We start from the raw sequence: 19,718 nt of genomic DNA, 5'->3' as shown, positions 1-19,718 counted from the left end.
GGAGGTGACTACTCCGGTGAGAAAACAACCGTGCCACTTGATAATGCAGAGTAGTCAGGACAACAAAATCTAGCTAAAGACTATAAACTAAGCGCTTATTGGGAGGCAACCTAATTTATAAACCTTTTATTTTTTTTTCTGCATCGCATTGCATATAGACTTGTTTTAATTATTAGTTTGCATTAGATTTAGGCACGTTTAAATTTATAGAGTATCATCATCCGATCATGTTTTCACTGAGACCCTTAAATATAATGTGGGTTATTTCGAGTGTTTGGACTAAGTAACGCATGTGTTAGATTATTTGATCTCTAATGTTTGATCTGATTGCCATATGCATGAACATGACGTTGTGGAATACTCAAACCAACATCGACCAAGGGGAAAGCATGATGAGAAAGATTGTCTAGCCGTCACCTACACTATCTTCTATGCTCAATAGAAAAATTCGGGGAGTATATGCGTCCTTTTCTTCTCCATCCCTTTACATTCTTAATTATGCTTTAAGATATTGGGGACAATGTTTGGTCTAAGTTTGGGGGGTGGGAAACACTTTTGTTTTTGTACGTTTATTTTTAAAAAAAAAATCGCTAAAATTTTATTTTTATTTTATTTTATTTATTTGTGGTTGTGCTTGTTTGGGTTAGACAGTTTGGCTGACAATGATAATTAAATTTGAGATTTGGTGTTGATTTATGAACTGTTGATAGGATCCATGCTAGATTGATTAAAGCTTGAACTTGCAAAATGTTATATTATATGCACACTAGAACTGAGTTTGACATTATGATGAAATGAGTTGATTCATACACGTGATAGATTGTTTTAGTTGGACATAGATGCTTTACCCAAACCATACTAATTATTTATCCTTAGATCAAATTTAGCACAATTTGGGGAGATCTTATTGTTGTAAGAAGATACGGATGTGAATGTGGATTCCTTGTGTGAAAAAGTTTGTGTGGATTGTCTTAGATTAACAGGATAAAATTGGGTGAATGTCTTAAATTGGGCGTCAATTTGCTTGAATGGATGTTTGATAAAGGACATCGCACTAACCAAGGCATATATTTTGAAATTTCAAACTTCTCTTTGAAGTCTTTATGACTCGAGTAATTAAGCCTGTAAGGGTATCTGGAAACCTGGTGCCCTAAAGTCATCTGATTTAGGAGTCATCGCCTAAAGCTCATTATAGGGGTCATTTAAAAAGTAATCAGAGATGAAGTTGCCCTTAAAATAAATTGTTCTCTTCAAAGCCTTTTTTACTCGGGTTATTAAGCATGTAAAGGTATTTGAAAATCTGGTGCTCTAAAGTCATCTGATTTGAGAGTTATCAGCCTAAAGCATGCTACATGGGTCATCTAGAAAGCTTAAGGGTGAGTGCAGAAAAAAAAATAAGAAAAAAAGAAGAAAAAAGAAGAAGCAATAAATGCCTTGTAAGTCCCAACACCTGTTCAAGGAAATTTAACTTTCGATGAAGGATAATTAGCCTAGTTGAGTCTTGACGGTTGAAGCAATCAAATAATTGGAGAATCCTTATTGATCGATGTATTGACTTGCAATTAGTGAGATTTACCTAAATTGGAGAGGTGATGATAGTAATGAAAAATTCAATTAGATCACACGCTGAGAAAAGAGTGAAAAAGAATAAACTTGGAGTGAGTGAATCTTACGAGAGATGAAAGGATATATTTGACCATAGAAGGTCGGGAATTGAAACAACTTGTGGATTCATTAATGTCTACTTAGTTCTTCACACACACGTCGATTTTGTATCGAAAAAGTGGATATTAATTTGATATTGTGACTTTGAAGCAGTTTGTAGATTTAATGTCGTGATTTCAAATCCTGAGGTAAAAAGCTAAAATGGTCCAATCATATATTTTTGCATGTTTGTGTGTTTGTTGTTATTTAGCTTATAGTTTTGTTCGAGGACAAACAAATGTTTAAGTTTGGGGGATGAGTGCAATTTGTGCACTTATTTAGACCATTTTGTTAAGCATTTATGTTGTCAATTTATTAATTTTTAACTTGGGTTAATTTTATTTTTATTTTTAGTGACAAACTCGTTCAAAGCAATTGGAAAGGATGAAGAACAAATTGGCTATTGGATGCAATATTGAAGATCAAATTCAACACTTGGAAAATTGAAGAGGACGTTGATTGCACAATGGAGGAACTCAAGGACTACATTGCATTAACTTAAAAGTTGGATGACTTGAAGAAAATAAGTTACTTATTGGGTCTCCAATGAAATCAAATCTTAATAGAACTCAAGATGTTGGAAAGTTCAATTTTAATTGGGCCTTTATAGAATTGGCGGCTGCAATTGGAAGGAATTGGAGTTCTTGTGTTAATAAAATTGGGCAGCTAATTTCACAAACATATATATACACACATACCGGAAAAATGAGCAGGAACCAAAGAGGAAAGGGAATTTGTGGCTACCTATTGCTGGGATTTATTATACATACGCACATAGGCGGTGGTAGTTGGACGAAAAAAAAGAAAGGAAGAGATCAGACGGTTGCTTTTGAGGAAGGCTATATATTTACACACAAAATTGGAGACGGCAGCCACGAGGACGGAGAAGAACCGAAAGCAGTTGAAGAAAGAATTTGGAATTTAATCACTTCCCATCGATTTTTGGTGATTTCCTTCCACTTTTATGCGTTTAATCCCAAAATTATGCTAGGCTAATTTTACTCATGTATTGGTGGATGACAAAATTGTTTAATTCTTAGTTTGAATTCAGTGTTTTTATTTTAATTCTTGTGTTGTGATTCCATTAATATGCATAATTATATTGTTTTAATGTCTGCATAACCATTAGAACAATAAGCTGCTTATTCGTTGTGTTGAAACACTCACGGTAGGTAGAACACTATTATTGGGACACACGGACAATAAATGTTAGGAATAATATTTGTGGCGTGTGCGATCATATGTGATAATCTTGAATGTTAATGCATCTTTACCATATGAATCCAGACTAGGAATAGGATCGTCTCGTGGCAATCATAGGTTTATTATATCTTGACAAAGAATAATAAATAACAATGGAATTATCGATCATCGCAATTGCATGAATTAAGATAATTATTACTGGTTGAGAATTACAACTAAGAATTGATAAGTGGCATCAGAAATCCAATAGTTCACGTATTTGATTTTTCAACCAACTTTCATTGTTTTCGTTAGTTTTAGTTATAAAAATTATTTAGCTATTCATTCGATCGTTATTTGGTCACAAACACGAATTTAAATATATCAAATATACTAGAATTGATCCTTATTCTCTGTAAAATGATAACTCTCTCATCACGATTATTACTTGTACAACAAACTCGTATGCTTGCGGGATTTCGATGAACATTTCACATAGCTTTTATATATTTATTGTGTAATTAACTTTTAATTTTGATTTCCATGGTCTTTGGTGGTACATGCTTCGTACGAGAAGTTTTGATCTTTTTTAGCTTGATCCGAATATTGAAAAAACTTTTCGAAGAAGGCGACGGGAACAAAGGGAATTGAGAAGGCAACAATTGATTGAGATGGCACACCAAGTGAGTAATTTGGAACCTAATCCTCAACTGAAAAATGTTCCTCGAGGTGGCATTCCACCAGGTTTTGGTAACCAAGCGGGTAGAGCTCAAGAGCCCATTGTAAATGAGGAAGATATGCTGTTTGGGGACTTAATGAACCCACTCGTAGTAGAGAATGAATCAAGTATTGTCTACCCTCCATATGGACATCCAAACTTTCAACTTCGTCCGGATGTCATTAGTTTGTTCTCCAATACCATTCCGTTCTATGGAAGGATTGATGAGAATCCTTACTCACATGTTGTACGATTCATAGAGAATGTTGGAAATTTTAAATATGAAGGTATAAATGTGGAGGCAATCTGGATGAGGTTATTTGTTCACACATTGAAGGATAAGGCGAGGGAATGGCTTGAGACTCTACCGCCCAAAAGTATAAATAGTTGGCCGGAATTTATTCAAAAATTCACAACCAAATTCTTTCCACCCGCCCAAGTAGCCAAACTCAAGCATGACATAACCACTTTCGAACAATCCAAATTTGAGAGCTTTCACGAGGCTTGGGAGAGGTTCAAGGATATGCTTCGAAAATGTCCAAATCATGGAACCACAATGGGACAACAAGTGAATTATTTTTATGCCGGGGTGACTCCTTGCCGTTCAAATGTGGATTCATCATTTAATGGCCCAATCAAGAAGAAGAGTATTCGGGAAGCATATGATCTATTTGAGGTCATGAGTGACCAAAATGCTATGTGGCCGGATAGAGGTTTACAAAGAGGGGGTGGTGGAGTTCGAGATGGTGAAGCTTTCTCAATGGTTCTTGCAAAGATCGACTCACTAGCAAAGAAGGTAGAAGGACTTTCTACATCTACCTCCAACTCTCATTCCACTCATATGGTATAATCTCCGCCTATTTGTGATATTTGTGGAGAAAATCACTCAAGCTCAAGTCGTCCATTGATAGGTAGTGGTTCAGCATCTACTGAGCAAATTGTATATACTCAAAACTTTCAATGCCAAGGGTACAATCCTTACTCGCATACTTATAACCCCGATTGGTGAAATCATCCGAACTTTTCTTATGTAAATAATCAAAATGTGCTAACCTGAGGCCACAAGAGAAAAAAGAAGGTTTGGAAGAGGTCATTGTTAAGTTGGCAAACGATCAATTGCAATATCAAGAATGCAATTATGCCTCTTTGAAAAACTTAGAACGTCAAGTCGGTCAAATTACCAAGCTTATCTTCGAAGGGCAACAAGGGACGTTGCCTAGCAACACTGAAACAAATCCAAGGGAGAATGTATAAGCTATTACCACTAGAAGTGAGGTGCAACTGCCTGAAATCACGGTGACACACCCTAAGGGTCAAAACGACAAGGCTCCCATTGAAGAAGAATGGGTTATGCAAGAACCTGATCCAAAGGATAAGACACTAATTGAAGAAGAACCGAAGCCATCAACATCAAAGGTATCAACACCGGTCATGCCTATGTACCTCATATTCCCTTCCCACAAAGGCTTCACAAACAGAAATTGGATGCTCAATTTGGAAAATTTTTGGAAGTATTCAAGAAGCTACACACAAACATTCTATTTGCCGATGAATTAGCTCAAATGCTGAGTTATGCCAAATTTATGAAGGACATTCTTTCAAACAAAAGGAAACTCGAAGAACATGAGACAGTAATGCTAACGAAGGAGTGTAGTGCTATCCTTCAAAAGAAGCTACCATCGAAAATCGAAGATCCAGGGAGCTTTACTATTCCATGTACTATTGGAAATTTAAATTTTAGTAAAGCTTTATGTGATCTTGGTGTCAGCATTAATTTGATGTCTTTGTCTATTTTCAGGAAGTTGGGATTGGGAGAAGCCAAGGGCACCACTGTATCATTACAATTGGCTGATAGATCAATTAAATATCCTCGGGGGTGTCTTTGAGGATGAATTCATATTTCCAGCCGATTCCATAATTCTTGACATGGAAGAGGATCATGACATCCTTATCATTTTGGGACGATCGTTTCTTGCCACCGGCCGAGCTTTAATTGATGTGCAAGAGGGGCTGCTCATTCTAAGAGTCTAAGATGAACAAGTTACATTCAATATCTTGAAGCCCATCAAGTATCCATCGGAATCTGATTCATGCCTTCGAGTGGATGTTGTTGATCATGTGGTTGCCGAGTCTTTTTACAGGCTTTCTAAGGATCCTCTAGAAACATGTCTTATATGTCCTTCGACTGTCAAAGAGGAAGATCCTGAAGTTGAGCATATGGTATACTATTTGGAGGCTACACCTTCTCGGTCTTATAAGAGAGCACTAAATTATGAGGACTTGGAAAAGAGCTCTTCACCACTAGCGCCATCTCTTACTTGATTTGAAGCCTCTTCCATCTCATTTGAGGTATGCTTATTTGGGAGAGTCTTCTACACTTCTGGTTATCATTGTTAATTCCTTAAATGAATTGGAGGAAGAAAAGTTACTTCGGGTGTTGAGGGAGCACAAGGGAGCCATTGGTTGGACTATTATAGACATTAGGGGAATTAGTTCTTCACTATGCATGTACAAAATCCTTATGGAGGATGATTTCAAACCATCAGTGGAGCAACAAAGGCGGTTGAACCCCAACATGAAAAAAGTGGTAAGAGCCGAGTTGGTAAAGTGGCTTGATGCGGGCATTATTTATCTGATTTTAGATAGTGCATGTGTGAGCCCCATTCAAGTGGTGCCAAAGACATGAGGTGTCACGGTTGTGAAAAATGAGGATAATGAGCTTATACCTACTAGACCCGTGATCGGCTGAAAATGCATAGATTACCGCAAGCTTAACAAGGCTACAAGGAAAGATCACTTTCCTCTTCCTTTTATTGATCAAATACTTGAGCAGTTAGTGGGGTATTCTCATTATTATATTTTGGATGGGTATTCAGGCTATAATCAAATTCTTGTAGTCCCAGAGGATCAAGAGAAAACTACCTTCACATGCCCATATGGTACATTTGTATATCATAAGGATGACTTTGGCCTTTGCAATGCACCCGTCGCTCTCCAAAGGTGTATGATGGCTATATTCTTCGACAATACTTAATTGGGAAAAATGTCATCTCATGGTCCAGGAAGGCATAGTTCTCGACCATCGGATTTCACGTAAAAGGATAGAGGTTAACAAAGCAAAAATCCAAGTAATTGAGAAATTACCTTCACCTACCTTGATTAAAAGGGATAATGAGTTTTTTAGGACATGCCGAATTTTATAGGAGGTTTATCAAGGACTTCAAGAAGATCACAAAGCCACTTTGCTCCTTACTTGAGAAGAACGCTTCATTTGGGGTAAACGAGAGATAAAATCTTGCATGTTATTTACTATGCTAGCCGGATTTTGACCGATGTTCAACTGAACTATGCCATTATTGAAAAAGAGATGCTCGCAGTGGTATTTGCATTTGATAAATTTCGATCTTACCTCATTGGATCAAACGTGATTTTTTGCAAGGACCACTTGACCCTCAAGTATTTGCTAGCAAAGAAAGATGTCAAGCCTTGGTTAATTAGATGGGTCCTTCTTCTACAAGAGTTTGACTTGGAAATTCACGATAAAAAAGGGATCGAAAAAGTTGTTGCCGATCATCTATCTCGACTTGAGCAAACCAAAGAGGTGGTGGATGGGGAGATAAATGAGGTATTTCCCGATGAACAACTCTTGCAAATTATGCATCTTCTACAAGCCACCTATATACCATGGTATGCGGACCATGTGAACTTTCTTGTTGGAGGCATCACTCTCCCGGATCTCTCTTGCCAATAAAGGAAGAAGTTCTTTGCCGATATCAAGCATTATTTTTGGGACAATCCTTTATTTTTCAAATAGGGCCCGGATCAAATTATTCGGAGATGTGTGCCAGAAGATGAAATGGAGCAAATCCTTGAACAATGTCATTCCCCACCCTATGGTGGTCACTTTGAGGCCGTGAAAACCGCATCAAATGTACTTCAGTCCGATTTTTATTGGCCGACATTATTCAAAGATGCTCACACTCTTGTCTCGAAGTGCGACAAATGCCAACGCAGTAGTAATATTTCCAACCGAAATGAAATGTCTTTGAATTCTATAGTAGAGGTGAATTTTTTTATGTATGGGGTATTGATTTCATGGGACCTTTTCCTCCTTCATTCTCAAATCAATACATATTGGTGGCGGTTGATTATGTGTCAAAGTGAGTAGAAGCGGTGGCTTTGCCCACTAATGATGCTCGGGTGGTAGTAAACATTTTAAAGAAAAATCTTTTCTCTCGCTATGGCACCCCCGAGCTATCATTAGTGATGGAGGTAAACATTTTTGCAATCACCTCTTCGACTTAGTATTGACCAAATATGGAGTAAAGCATCGTGCGGCCACTCCCTATCATCCCCAAACTAGTGGTCAAGTTGAAATTTCGAATCGGGTGTTGAAGAGGATTCTTGAATTGACGGTGAGTGCTTCTAGAAAAGATTGGTCCAAAAAATTGGATGATACATTATGGGCTTATCATACCGCGTTCAAAACGCCCATTGGTATGGCTCCCTATTGTCTTTTGTTTGGGAAAGCTTGTTACCGCCCAGTAGAACTTGAGCATCGATTTTATTAGGCAATAAAAGCTTTGAATTTTGATGTGAAATTGGCCAGTGAGAAAAGATTGCTCCAATTGAATGAAATTGATGAAGCCCGCCTTGACTCTTACGAGAATGCTCAAATTTACAAAGAAAAGACAAAGAAATGGCATGACAAACACATTATGAAATGCGACTTCTTTGTTGGGCAACAAGTTCTTTTCTAAAATTCTCGACTCCGATTGTTTCCTGGAAAGCTCCGCTCGAGATGGTCGTGTCCTTTCACCAATGCTAAAATTTTTCCACATGGAGCAGTTGAACATCATCATGAAGAAAAGGGAAAGTTTAAGGTTAACGGGCAACGGTTGAAACCCTACTTTGGAGGTGATTTTTCTAAGGAGAAGTCCTCCATTCCTCTTGCTAATTTGGAGTGAACAAGGCCTATAGTCGAGCTAGGGACTATAACCATGCACTTGTTGGGAGGCAATCCAACTTTCTTATCCTTACACTTTTGTTTATGTTACTTGTGTTTAATACTTTTGTTATTATATTTTGAATTAATAAAATTCTTTTGTAGGTCAAAATTTTTGAAGTCCTAGCCACCCATAGATCTCAACAAGTTTGGGGGTGCACCGTCCACTAAGTCATAAACCAAAATTCCATCTACAACATCCTTCAACAAACACCTAATTAGGGAAGTTTCGTCAACCCTCTCTCCTTATTTTGTATTTATGCACACATTGAGAACGATGTGTAAGTTAAGTTTGGGGATGTTAAATGTTGATTGGATATTGTGCATATTTATCGTGCTTATATTGGTGTTGATACTGGCGTGTTGGATAGCCTTGTCGGCTTTTGATGATTTGATGTGATGTTTAAAATTGTTATTAATTCATAAGTTATGTCCAATCATGCTATTTGTTTCGATCTTGAAAATTTGCTTGTCTATGTGAGATTTTATACCACTTTGAGCACAATAGTCACAACTGGTTATTGTCTAGATGTGGAAATGGTTGATGGAAAATTTTTGAATTGGAAGAACTAGGTTGTGAGTTACACATAAACTTCTATCATACTCTCAATCACTCCACCATTTTATGAATTAAGTTTGGGGGTGGTCGAACCGGTGAAAGATATTATCTAAAAGTGTGTTGATTTCATACATGTTGAAAATATTTGTGTGGAGTATCTTTTGCCAAGTATAAGCTAGGTAATGACCATATGCTAGGGATCTAAGCCCTATGTGTTGGTTTGTGCTTAAAAAGAATGTTATTGCACTTGTTGAATCTTGGGCCTCATTCGTAGCCTTTTTTACTCGAGTTATTAAGTCCGTAAGGGTATTTCAAAACTCAGTACCCTTTGGCCTAAACAACCGAGGAGTTATCGACCTAAAGCTCACTACAAGGGTCAAGAAGAAAGTGAGGTAAAACATGAGATTTGGCTAAATTAAAAAAAAAATTATTGTGCAATTGTATTTGATATTTGGGCTTAGATAACTAGTGAGTTTGAATTACTTAGTATAAGCTTGAATGCGAAAGCACTCGTTAGTAGAGAATCATCACATGACTACATGTTGAGATTGCCGGTTAGACCCAACCAAACTAGAACGGGAAAAGAAATGAGTAATTGAATAGCAACCCTTTGATGTTGACCTAGGGAGAGAACAAAAATATCTATTTCAGTATGTGAATCTCAAGAGCAGGAAAGAATATATTTGACCACAAAGGGTCGGGCTGTGGCCAATTTGAAGATTTTTCCATCTTCATAATTGTTTTATAATTTAGATGATGATTAAAAGTGACTATACACACACATACACCGATCAAGCATTGGACAAGTTTACATTGTTTTTGGTAGCAGGATTCAGAAGCATCGATGTGAATTGATTACACAATTTTACACTCTTGTTTATATTGATGGGATATACAATATTGTTGGTTCTTTGTATGTATTGCATGATTGTATTAGGAGTTAATCTTGCTCGAGACGCAGCTTCAGTTTGGGAGTGTTTGATAAGTGTGTTTTTACATATTTATTAGGCACTTTAACGAGCTAATTATTGATGAAATTGAGTGGATTCATTTTTATAATTGTGTAATTATTGTTTTTGTAGGCCAAAAGTCCAATTGGATGGGAAAAGAGCTAAATCAAGGAAGAAAGGACCAAAAGTGTACAAAACATGACTTGGTGACCAAAGTGTACGAGTGCTGAAAGTTTAAACCTATTGTTGCAATTTTGGAGGGCCAATGTGATATGAAAATCAAATTTTGAGGACCAAGTTGTTCATGATCAAATTTGAGGACCTTGTGTGCAATTGAATGGAGGACTAAGTTGGAAAAAAAGAAATGAAGAAAGCCCGTGCTCGTACGCAGGCTCACTATGGTGCTCGCGCGGGATGCTCTTTATGATATCCCGAGGCCAAAAGCATCTAACAGTGCGCGCGCGCCACAAATTCCCGTACTCACGTGCTGCTTTTCGGCTGGGCAAATTTTGCCTATTTTGCTTAAAATTCGGGACCACTTTCACAATTTCACTTAAGACGATTTTGGGCCATTTAAATACCCATTTGTTGGTCACTTCTAGGGCAAGACTTATAGGAGAACACTTAGAAAATCCTTCAAGGAGAGAAGAGGCAAGAAGAAGGGAGAATTTCTAGCAAAATTTGGGAGTTTACAAGGATTATTAAAGATTTCAATCCCTCATTTCTTCAAGAATATATTCAAGGGACGATTTTCTTCTACCATCTTGTATTTTTCTATTATCACCTTCATTTTGTAATGAGTTCTCTCTTTATTTCATTTTTGTGCTTCTATTTTGCAATGGGCTAAATGTTTAATGTTGGGATTTATGATATAGCTTGACCTAAGTTTCTTTAATGCCAATATACATCATTTAATATTTTAATTACTATGTTATTGTGCTTAAATTTTCTTCATGTATGTGGCCAATACATGAATGAATTGAGTGGTTTGTGCAACTATTGAGAGATTGTTGTGCATTCTTGACCAAATAATTAATGCCTTAGGTTATTTTAGGAGTTAGAGATATACTCCAAACCCTAGGTGACCCATTGAGTTATTTTCATCACAATTTAATGTGTTCGGTTGGGTTTTTATCAATATAGAGATATAGTAGGTAAAATCAATCGATTAGAGTCAATTTCACTAGAGAGAGGTAATTAACTAAATTTGGAAAATCGGGTCTAACAATGTAATGAGGTAATTTGCATTTTCGATTTGTTGCGATATTAAAGAAACGTCGGTTAAGTGACATTGTAAATCCCAACTCATTTATAAGTCAAATTTCCTTCTCTTTCATAATTGTTATTTCAACTGATTTTCAAATTCATTTTCCTTTCCTTTTCACATATAAAATCTAATTGTGTGTTTCAATTGTTAAAATTGAGTCAAAAATTGTATAATTTAAAAAAAAAAAAAAAAAAACTCTTCGAGGGATCAATACTCGGACTCATAAGTCCAATTTATTACTTGAAAGTACCTGTGCACTTGCGGTATATAATTTTACCGAACACGGCTCAAGAATTAGTTCTTCTTCTTCTGCTCTTCCTTCGGTTGATTAATCAAATTAGTTTATATTGTTTACAATTCCTTCACACAGTCAAATGGTTGACTACTTAACATTTGTTGGAGACAAACTCGATTTGATGCAGAGAAACTCATCACTCTCTCTTTTGAGAGGGGGCGTGGAGAATACTACCGCAGCTTAGCTTAAAAATGGAAGCAAACTTCATTTCTAATGTAAAAGGGTAGACTAGATATTCTTATTTATGGTTGAGGAAATTCTTGTAATTGTACATATTGAACCTTTGAATTTAGGATGGAATAAAAACAAACACATAACCGTTGGTAGTTAATATTTTTCTTTGAATTAATGTGTGTGTGTGTGTGTGGGGCTAATGAAAGTACAAAATTCATAGATCCAAAAAGAGAAATGAATACTCGGAACATATCTAAAATGCCGAAGCATTTCTTCTTTATATTAAACACGAGCTAATCAGTTGTATCCATGCCTTCAATGTATTAAAACACTGTAATATGTGTTTATCTGCAGGAGATGAAGCTGGAGTTCTTGCGGTAACAACTCGGCTCTCGTGGAATTGTCAAAGGCCTTGTTGATCTGAAAAATAAATGACAGAAACTGTTTTAGCATGTTAACAAGATAAAATTTACTTGTGCACCTTTCCACATTGTAATCTTGCTCTTCGTTTTTGTACTTTTGTCCATAAGAGTGTCGTGCAAAAAGTTAGATGTGGGAAGGATACACTAAGGAAGCCCATTGTCGTTGTCGAAGATAAGATCATTTTTAATCTTACAATAGATGTAGCCGTGAGTTACATGTTCACCTAGCTCGTTAATACAAATATGATACCTTTGTGGACAGAAGGGTCTATCAAAAAACGGCATCAATTGAGCTCTTGGAATCATTTCCTTTCTTAGCATTCTAACCTCTTCCTCCTCTATTGTCTGCTTCAAATCAACATTTTGTTACATTAAATTGACTTAAAAATATGATTTTTAAGACCTTCAAGTATGAGTTTGTAACAAACCTTTAGCAGCTTCTCAACTTGCCTCTTCTGTTGCTCTATGATACTCAGCTTGATTTCAACCTGTATTAGTTCCGAAGTACAAAAATATACATACTCATCAATATTTTCCCCTAGCATTGCACACACTATTAAGATTTAAAATTCCATCTTAAAAAGTCACTCATTTGATCAAATAAATCTTGAATTCCACGTGCTCATTTGTTTTTTTCTTAATTAGATCAAATTTCTCGTTTTAGCTTAATGAGCTCTCATACCATATTAAGGCTTGAAGTTCCATTTTAAAATTAAGTGGAGTACCCCAAACCCTTATAAGTTGGTCGATATTTTCATATTTATTCGATGTATGATTTTATCCCTTTAACATAAGCTAGTACAGGTCCCTCGCTTATGCTCAATGCACTCGATCTAATGCTTATTTGCTATAAAGGTGGTAGATTAGTGGAATATGTACCGTATAGTTGAACAGTGCACGCCTGGTTGCTCTTTCCTGAGTGCGGAGCTTGATTTCCAATGGCTTGGTATTTTCTTTTATCAGAGGCTTTTGAAGAACCTACAGGCAAATGTTAAAATTTTCTTTATGCGATGTGTAGGAGATACTGCTTAACTATCTCTTATTCTTGATCATCCATGATTTATTGTCTCAACTGATTCTTCTTGAATTCTTGACAAATTTGAAGAATCTTGTAATAAATCAGACGATTTTAACTGGTTCCTTGTGAGTAAAAGTCTGATGATGTGTGAAAGAAAGGAACTGCTCATAGTGAGTTTTAAACTACTTGGATGAGTTTGGTGCGCAGAATCAACATGACCTGATCCTAATGGACGAAATTTTAACTTTTCTTATTCTTTATTTCTGTCAAATAAATCACGTCAAGTGTTCCATTATTGTGATGAGTCTTGATTATTAAGAAAGAACATAGAACTTTTGCTAAAATCCTCAGCCTGATGAGTAGTCCCACTTATTTATTACATACATAGATTTTTTTCATGTCAGTTTGTTATGCTGGAGTAAACAAGACTTGACATTATAACGAAGTTTTTCTTTCGTAATGTTGTCCAATGCTATTTCTGACTACCAAATGTGCCATCATAGCTCAATTAACTACGCATAAAATCATAAAACCTACCCCAGAATGGCTGCTGAATGGTCGTCGAGGCGGGCTGTTCTTTGCTCCTCTGGTACTTAATGGAGCTGCAGGCTGTGAACTAGTACTCTTCACAAACTTAAAAGCAAGCAAATAATATTGTGAAGTGTTTGATGATTAAATCTTTAAAGTTAAAAGAACATACAATCAAGAACAATGGGTCATATTAGTAATACTCACCTTTTGAGAAGATTTCCTGTTTGGGCTCTCCATCATCACTCCTTAATTAATTATGGCTTACTTAGTGTAATTACCGATGAAGCTGAAGTATAGATGAAGATATATTTATATTATGGGGTTTGGAGATTTGTGAGGAATCACTTGCTGTTGCTCCATCACCAGCATCTTCAGGAACTTGCATGCTCTTCTTCACCAAACTTTCTGATTAAATCTCCCTCTCATATACACAATTCAGATCATTTGTTCAACTGTTCACTTTGCTTGGATTAAAAATGGAAAAAAGAAACAATAAAATGGGAGCTTTGAGTGGAATCTTGTTTTTTAAGTCAAGATTAATTAAACATGCCATCAATGCATTATATTTTATTTTATTTTTGTGCATTGGGTGAAAACTTAGTCAATTGCTTTATGTAGTGTGTGTAATTTGTATCATTTTCTTGACTGAAGAACCACCAATAGTGGCCGAGGTCCGTCCAAGTTCTAATTTGAAGTTGTTTAGTAAAGTGGACACTGTAAAAATTAAAGAAAATATATACTAGACAAAATTTGACAGTTAACTCTACCAAAATTGTATAGGTGTACATGGACCAGAGTCTACTTTCAGAAAAAGATAAGATAATTTGTCTAACTTGTTTTGACCATATTTTAATGTACGTAGAGTTTACCGCTATTATTACCTTCTTCCTTCCATTGTAGACTTATTGTTCTATATATGGTACAAGTAGGCCTACTTGTATTATACTTCTATCAATTCAGTCAAAACATGCTTATGAGCATGGTTGCTATAAGTACATTTAAGCTTAACCAAACATGATAATACTTTCAACTACGTATATACATAAAATGGAGAAGTGTGAAATTTTAACGGCATGTACGTTTGGAATGTTAAGCACGATTGGATTTGGCAAGACAAGACACCAATAAAACAATCTAGTTATATTCCATATTATTTGTGAAACGTCTTCATTATGGATTTATAAGCATTTTGGACACCCTCCTTTACAAGTCAGTTTTAAAGTAAGTTCTACTCAAAGTGATTGTTACAATTAGAATTAGAGTAGGCACCCTATTCCAATAGAAGATTGGTTCTGTAATGCCTGTTGAATTTTATCCTACATTGCTTTAGTGTCAATTTATTTATATCCTACATTGTTCGTGAAAGTTATAAGCACTTTAGATACGATTCATCCCTTACAAGTCGATTTTAAAGGTGAGTTGTGACCTAACCGTTGCATGATAATTTCATATGCATATTTTACTTCTTTAGTTGTGTCAAATCATATTAGGTCTTCTCTTCAAACACGCTTTAAAATTTACAATAAGTTTGATATTGTTAAAAGTTAATTAAAGATGGCGAATCCCCTTAATTTGTGAGGTAAAAAAAATAGATAGAAGTTGTGGTTCAATTAAATGAATGGCTAAAAAAAATAAAAAAATTGACAAGCTTTCAAGCAAACAAAAACTTTATGGAAAAAAAAAAAAGAAAGAAAAAAAAGAAAACAGGTATAACAAAAGCAGATAATCATAAACCCACTTTGATTGAATAGTGTGGAGTGGGTAGGCGAAATTACATCATTTTTCTTTTTTTGACATTCTGTCACTATCCATCAGAGATTTAATGATGATTTTGGCACTAAACTGACATATAATCAAAAATTTCTTGTTAAGTCTGTTATGTTAATAAGAAATTGGAAGGTAATCTTTCATTTCTGGCAGTTCTTGGCTTCTTGTCAAATGATATGGTTATTAATATAGTAGTTAGGTCACGATTCGAGTAGTAACCTACTTCTGAAAACATCAAATGCTTCTGTTTCAAGTTAGTGAACAATACATTAGATCCATTGTTGTGATTCATTTGCGTCTCTTGTCATGTCACGATCCGAATAAATAAGCCTTTAATTATTTTTTCAGCCATGTCGACTTAATAAAAGATGCCAAATATTTGTCGCCTTTGTTTACTAGAAATTGATCAAGATTACTACCTTTAGTTAATGATACCTCGAGCTAGTACATTCAAGACTTTCTAATCAACGAGATTAATTAATCCTTAAAAAATAATAAATTGTGAATAACAGATAGTCTTTTTGTAATCTTAATAACAAATTTTAAGGCTTTTAAAGGACTAATGGTATGTGAAAAATAGTGGTAAAATAAGCTAAAATTTTGGTTCAATCATTACATTTTGGCAATGACCTAACCTAACTTCTTGGCAAAGTTATAAACTAGTCAAGGGTTATATTATATTTATTATTAACTTGAAATAAGTGATCTTTAAAAGGGAAAAAGTGTTTATTAAAAAAATGTGAGAATGCTGATGTAATAATAAAAACTAATCATGTCAAAGCTATAACGCTTTCAAATCTAAATTGTTTTTACGTCTAAACACTTTGCAGTTGAGACTTAGATGGTCGAAATTGAGGCTCAGGTCAGCCCCATTCCCTATGGATGAGCCAACGGGCCAGCGTGTGGAAGTGGATAGGAGGCCAGGAAGCCCACGAGTCGAGCTTTTACGGACCGGCCCATTGCTACCCCCTAATCCTTGCACACGAGACATTAAGAATAGAGTTACTCATACCAGTCTGAATAGACAAAGGGAAAAGAAACAATAATTACTCTCAGTTCATCAGCTTTTACTCAAATCACTTGGCATCAGTTAAACACAGACTCAGCAACCCTTTTGCTACTGGAAATCTATTGAATTTGGAGCATTAATTATATAGTACAGCACATAACATCTTCTTACAGTCTTCAAATTCCCCCCTCTTACTAAACTCAAAGAATGTATATCCTTAGATGTCCAGAAGAAACTCTAATTTCGCACTGAAAATATTTTGTGACAGCATAAGCAGCGTTAGTTTTCTTCATAAACCTTGAAAAATGTAACAGAATCAAGTTGTTGATATCGTCCATTCTTGGATCTTTATCAAACTCAGCATAAGCAGCGTTAGTTTTCTTCATAAACCTTGAAAAATGTAACAGAATCAAGTTGTTGATATCGTCCATTCTTGGATCTTTATCAAACTCAGCATAAGCAGCGTTAGTTTTCTTCAGAAACCTTGAAAAATGTATAAGACAGAATCAAGTTGTTGATACCGTCCATTCTTGGATCTTTATCAAACTCAGCATAAGCAGCGTTAGTTTTCTTCAGAAACCTTGAAAAATGTATAAGACAGAATCAAGTTGTTGATACCGTCCATTCTTGGATCTTTATCAAACTCGGGGTCTATATAAAAGAAGACCTGCAGATTAAAAAGTATAATCATGTAACAAAAATCAATGAGCAACACCATCTGTCCTCGAAATTGAAACACCACCACTTACAGGCATGTCAATCTGCTCTCCAGGAAGAAGTCGCTGCTCTTCAAAACAAAAGCATTGTATTTTGTTGAAGTAAACTGCAGCCTGGAAAAGTGTTGCGAATCAATTCTTTGCTTTCCAGAAGTCATTAATCAATGTATAATGGTTGATATGAAAGGATAAAGTTTCAAGATTATCCCTATGCATTTTACCCTCTAGTACTTCAAACCCAGGACGAATTCTTGATGCCTAATTGATCCGATCTGATGATTTTATTTTTAACATCAAATCATGCGACTTGCTATCTTTGCATCATGCAGTGGCAATGCAGAACACCACATGGATACAAACGACCGCAACTGAGCTAGCACGGCATTTACATTTAAATTTTTTGGTGTCAACAAGAAACTCCAAGCAAACAAAATACTGACACGTCAATAATTTAATACACTAAAATACAAACAGGCATTGACCACACCCATACACTGGAGCACAAATATCATGATGCACATGGAATGTGTAGAATGTAGATATACCAACATAGTCAAATTGGAAATTCAGGTTCTAGTTTGTACTTAGCTGTAAATTTGGCAGCTACAGCTGAAGTTAAAGGACTGCTCTAGGAAAAGTAAAGAATCAAATGAAAATGAGCATTATTCTGAAACGAGTCTAAACTCAAATCTAAACAGCATGATAATGCAGTGTAAGAGTGTCATATAGTTTATCTCTTGACTATCATCAACCAGTGGTTATCCCAAGAGGGGGAAAAAACAAAACGAAACTAAACTAAAAATGAAATGGTAAATTCCGTCCTACTTTGGTACAGTTATTTCACTGCATTTACTAATTTATCATTCAAGTTTCACCCCTCAACTACAGTACTTAAACCTGATAACCTATATGTATTTAAAGAGATTCAGCAAGCAAAGACTTATGATAGGCAATCCAGGGCCATATAGTGAATTCAAAGTTGAATTGCAAATAATGTAAGTGAGAAATCTTTCTTGAAAAATGTTACCACTTCTCCAAAACAAGGTGAACCCTAAACAGGATATTTGGATCACATCAAGGCTAAATAAGGACTTTGCTGACTTCCGAAGGCGAGGAAAAAATTGTTAATTTCAATCTAAAACAAAATAAGTTCCATTTTCGGGTAGTTAAAAGCCATCTCATGATTCTGTCACATCGATAACACGGATCTATAAAAAATTCCAATGGGCGCATCCCCTACTAGCAACACACATAATGGGCCCAAGGTATAGTGAGAAGCGGGCAACGGTTAGTTGGGACATGCACCATATTTGACAAGGTGCATCGTGTGACAAGGTGCATCCGGTGTCCAGAAGAGTTCCAACACCCAATGGATGGAGGTTCCAATGGGCGCATCCCCTACTAGCAACACACATAATGGGCCCAAGGTATAGTGAGAAGCGGGCAACGGTTAGTTGGGACATGCACCATATTTGACAAGGTGCATCCGGTGTCCAGAAGAGTTCCAACACCCAATGGACGGAGGGGAGTGTAGATCTTATCCTCCAATAATAAGGTAGATAGCCCAGATCCTTGCACCTTAACCAATAACATAGGTCTTATTTTTGTTCGAAGAGATTATCCAACCAAGATTGATTCTATCAAGAGCTCAATGCAACTCCTTTGATCTTGATGTTGAAACTTGGGTTGGTTCATTATAAGAGAGGGTAACTTAGCAAATGGAATAATTGGGTCGCATAGTTGCTAAGGGCTTTGCCGACTCTCCAAGAAAAGGAAAAAGTTATTAATATTAATTAAACTAAAAAAAAATAAAATCCAGTTGTCATTAGTTAAAAGTCATTTCATAATATTGTCATATAAAGTCTTGAATCAACTTGATTGTAAAGTCGCTTACATTGTCAAATGGGCAGTAGAGATGGTAACTGGGAGCACTTCTTTTACAAGTAAGAATTGTACAAGTAAAGAGCAGAAATATAATAGAAACAATCATTTAAAATAAGTCTAAATGGAGGAGCGGCAGGGATGAAAAGTATAGGGAATTGCATTTGATGCATAAGGTAGACATTGGTAGAGGTGACGATTAGTGTTGTCAGCATGCATGATCTGCAAAAAGCATAGCTTCTAGAAAGATATGGACAGGTTGATTGAAGCAATCCTTAGTCAAGATAAAACTTTTTTGGAAGGAGAAAAGGCTGTGCAGAAAGGATATTATCACTTGATAACTTTCAGATATTAAGTTAACGGATTCCCCCTCATATAAGAAAATCCCCATTCTCATTTTAATTTGGTTCCGTCCATCTTGCTTTTCTCATAAAAAAAGAGTTCTCTCTTTCTCTTTCTCTACTGATGTACCGATGGACAATTTTATACTTCTTGTCACACAAAACACATAAGAGAAGGG

At 35.9% G+C, this 19,718-nt stretch overlaps 2 protein-coding genes across 2 annotated transcripts in view; both read right to left on the bottom strand.

Moving 5' to 3' along the window:
* Positions 1 to 12,061: 12,061 nt before the first annotated feature.
* On the bottom strand, positions 12,062 to 14,123 carry LOC111375265 (protein TPX2-like). Its single transcript, XM_022998064.1, has 6 exons — positions 14,030 to 14,123; positions 13,832 to 13,927; positions 13,156 to 13,254; positions 12,705 to 12,764; positions 12,527 to 12,621; positions 12,062 to 12,274 (listed from the first exon to the last, which is right to left on the bottom strand). The coding sequence occupies exons 1-6, from the start codon at positions 14,063 to 14,065 to the stop codon at positions 12,199 to 12,201; spliced, it is 462 nt and encodes a 153-aa protein (XP_022853832.1). The 5' UTR covers positions 14,066 to 14,123; the 3' UTR covers positions 12,062 to 12,198.
* Positions 14,124 to 16,613: 2,490 nt separating this feature from the next.
* Positions 16,614 to 19,718, bottom strand: part of LOC111375285 (cytochrome c oxidase assembly protein COX11, mitochondrial-like) — a 10,747-nt gene continuing 7,642 nt past the window's right edge. Inside the window, exons 6-7 of the mRNA XM_022998089.1 lie at positions 17,351 to 17,431; positions 16,614 to 17,268 (exon numbers count right to left, since the gene is read on the bottom strand). Of these exons, the coding sequence (XP_022853857.1) occupies positions 17,164 to 17,268; positions 17,351 to 17,431 (186 nt within the window). The 3' untranslated portion in view covers positions 16,614 to 17,163. The remainder of the gene's footprint in view (positions 17,269 to 17,350; positions 17,432 to 19,718) is intronic.

Source organism: Olea europaea, unplaced genomic scaffold (genome assembly GCF_002742605.1).
Source record: "Olea europaea var. sylvestris unplaced genomic scaffold, O_europaea_v1 scaffold1354, whole genome shotgun sequence".
Lineage (NCBI taxonomy): Eukaryota > Viridiplantae > Streptophyta > Magnoliopsida > Lamiales > Oleaceae > Olea > Olea europaea.
This window is presented reverse-complemented; position numbering and strand designations above follow the sequence as displayed.

Bases quoted from the DNA above. Each gene is read 5' to 3' on its own strand.
- LOC111375265 (XM_022998064.1), bottom strand. From the start codon at position 14,065: ATGATGGAGAGCCCAAACAGGAAATCTTCTCAAAAG. The intron at 13,928-14,029 runs GTGAGTATTACT...CTTGCTTTTAAG, and splicing joins ACAGGAAATCTTCTCAAAAG to TTTGTGAAGAGTACTAGTTC. The intron at 12,622-12,704 runs GTTTGTTACAAA...GATTTGAAGCAG, and splicing joins AAGTTGAGAAGCTGCTAAAG to ACAATAGAGGAGGAAGAGGT.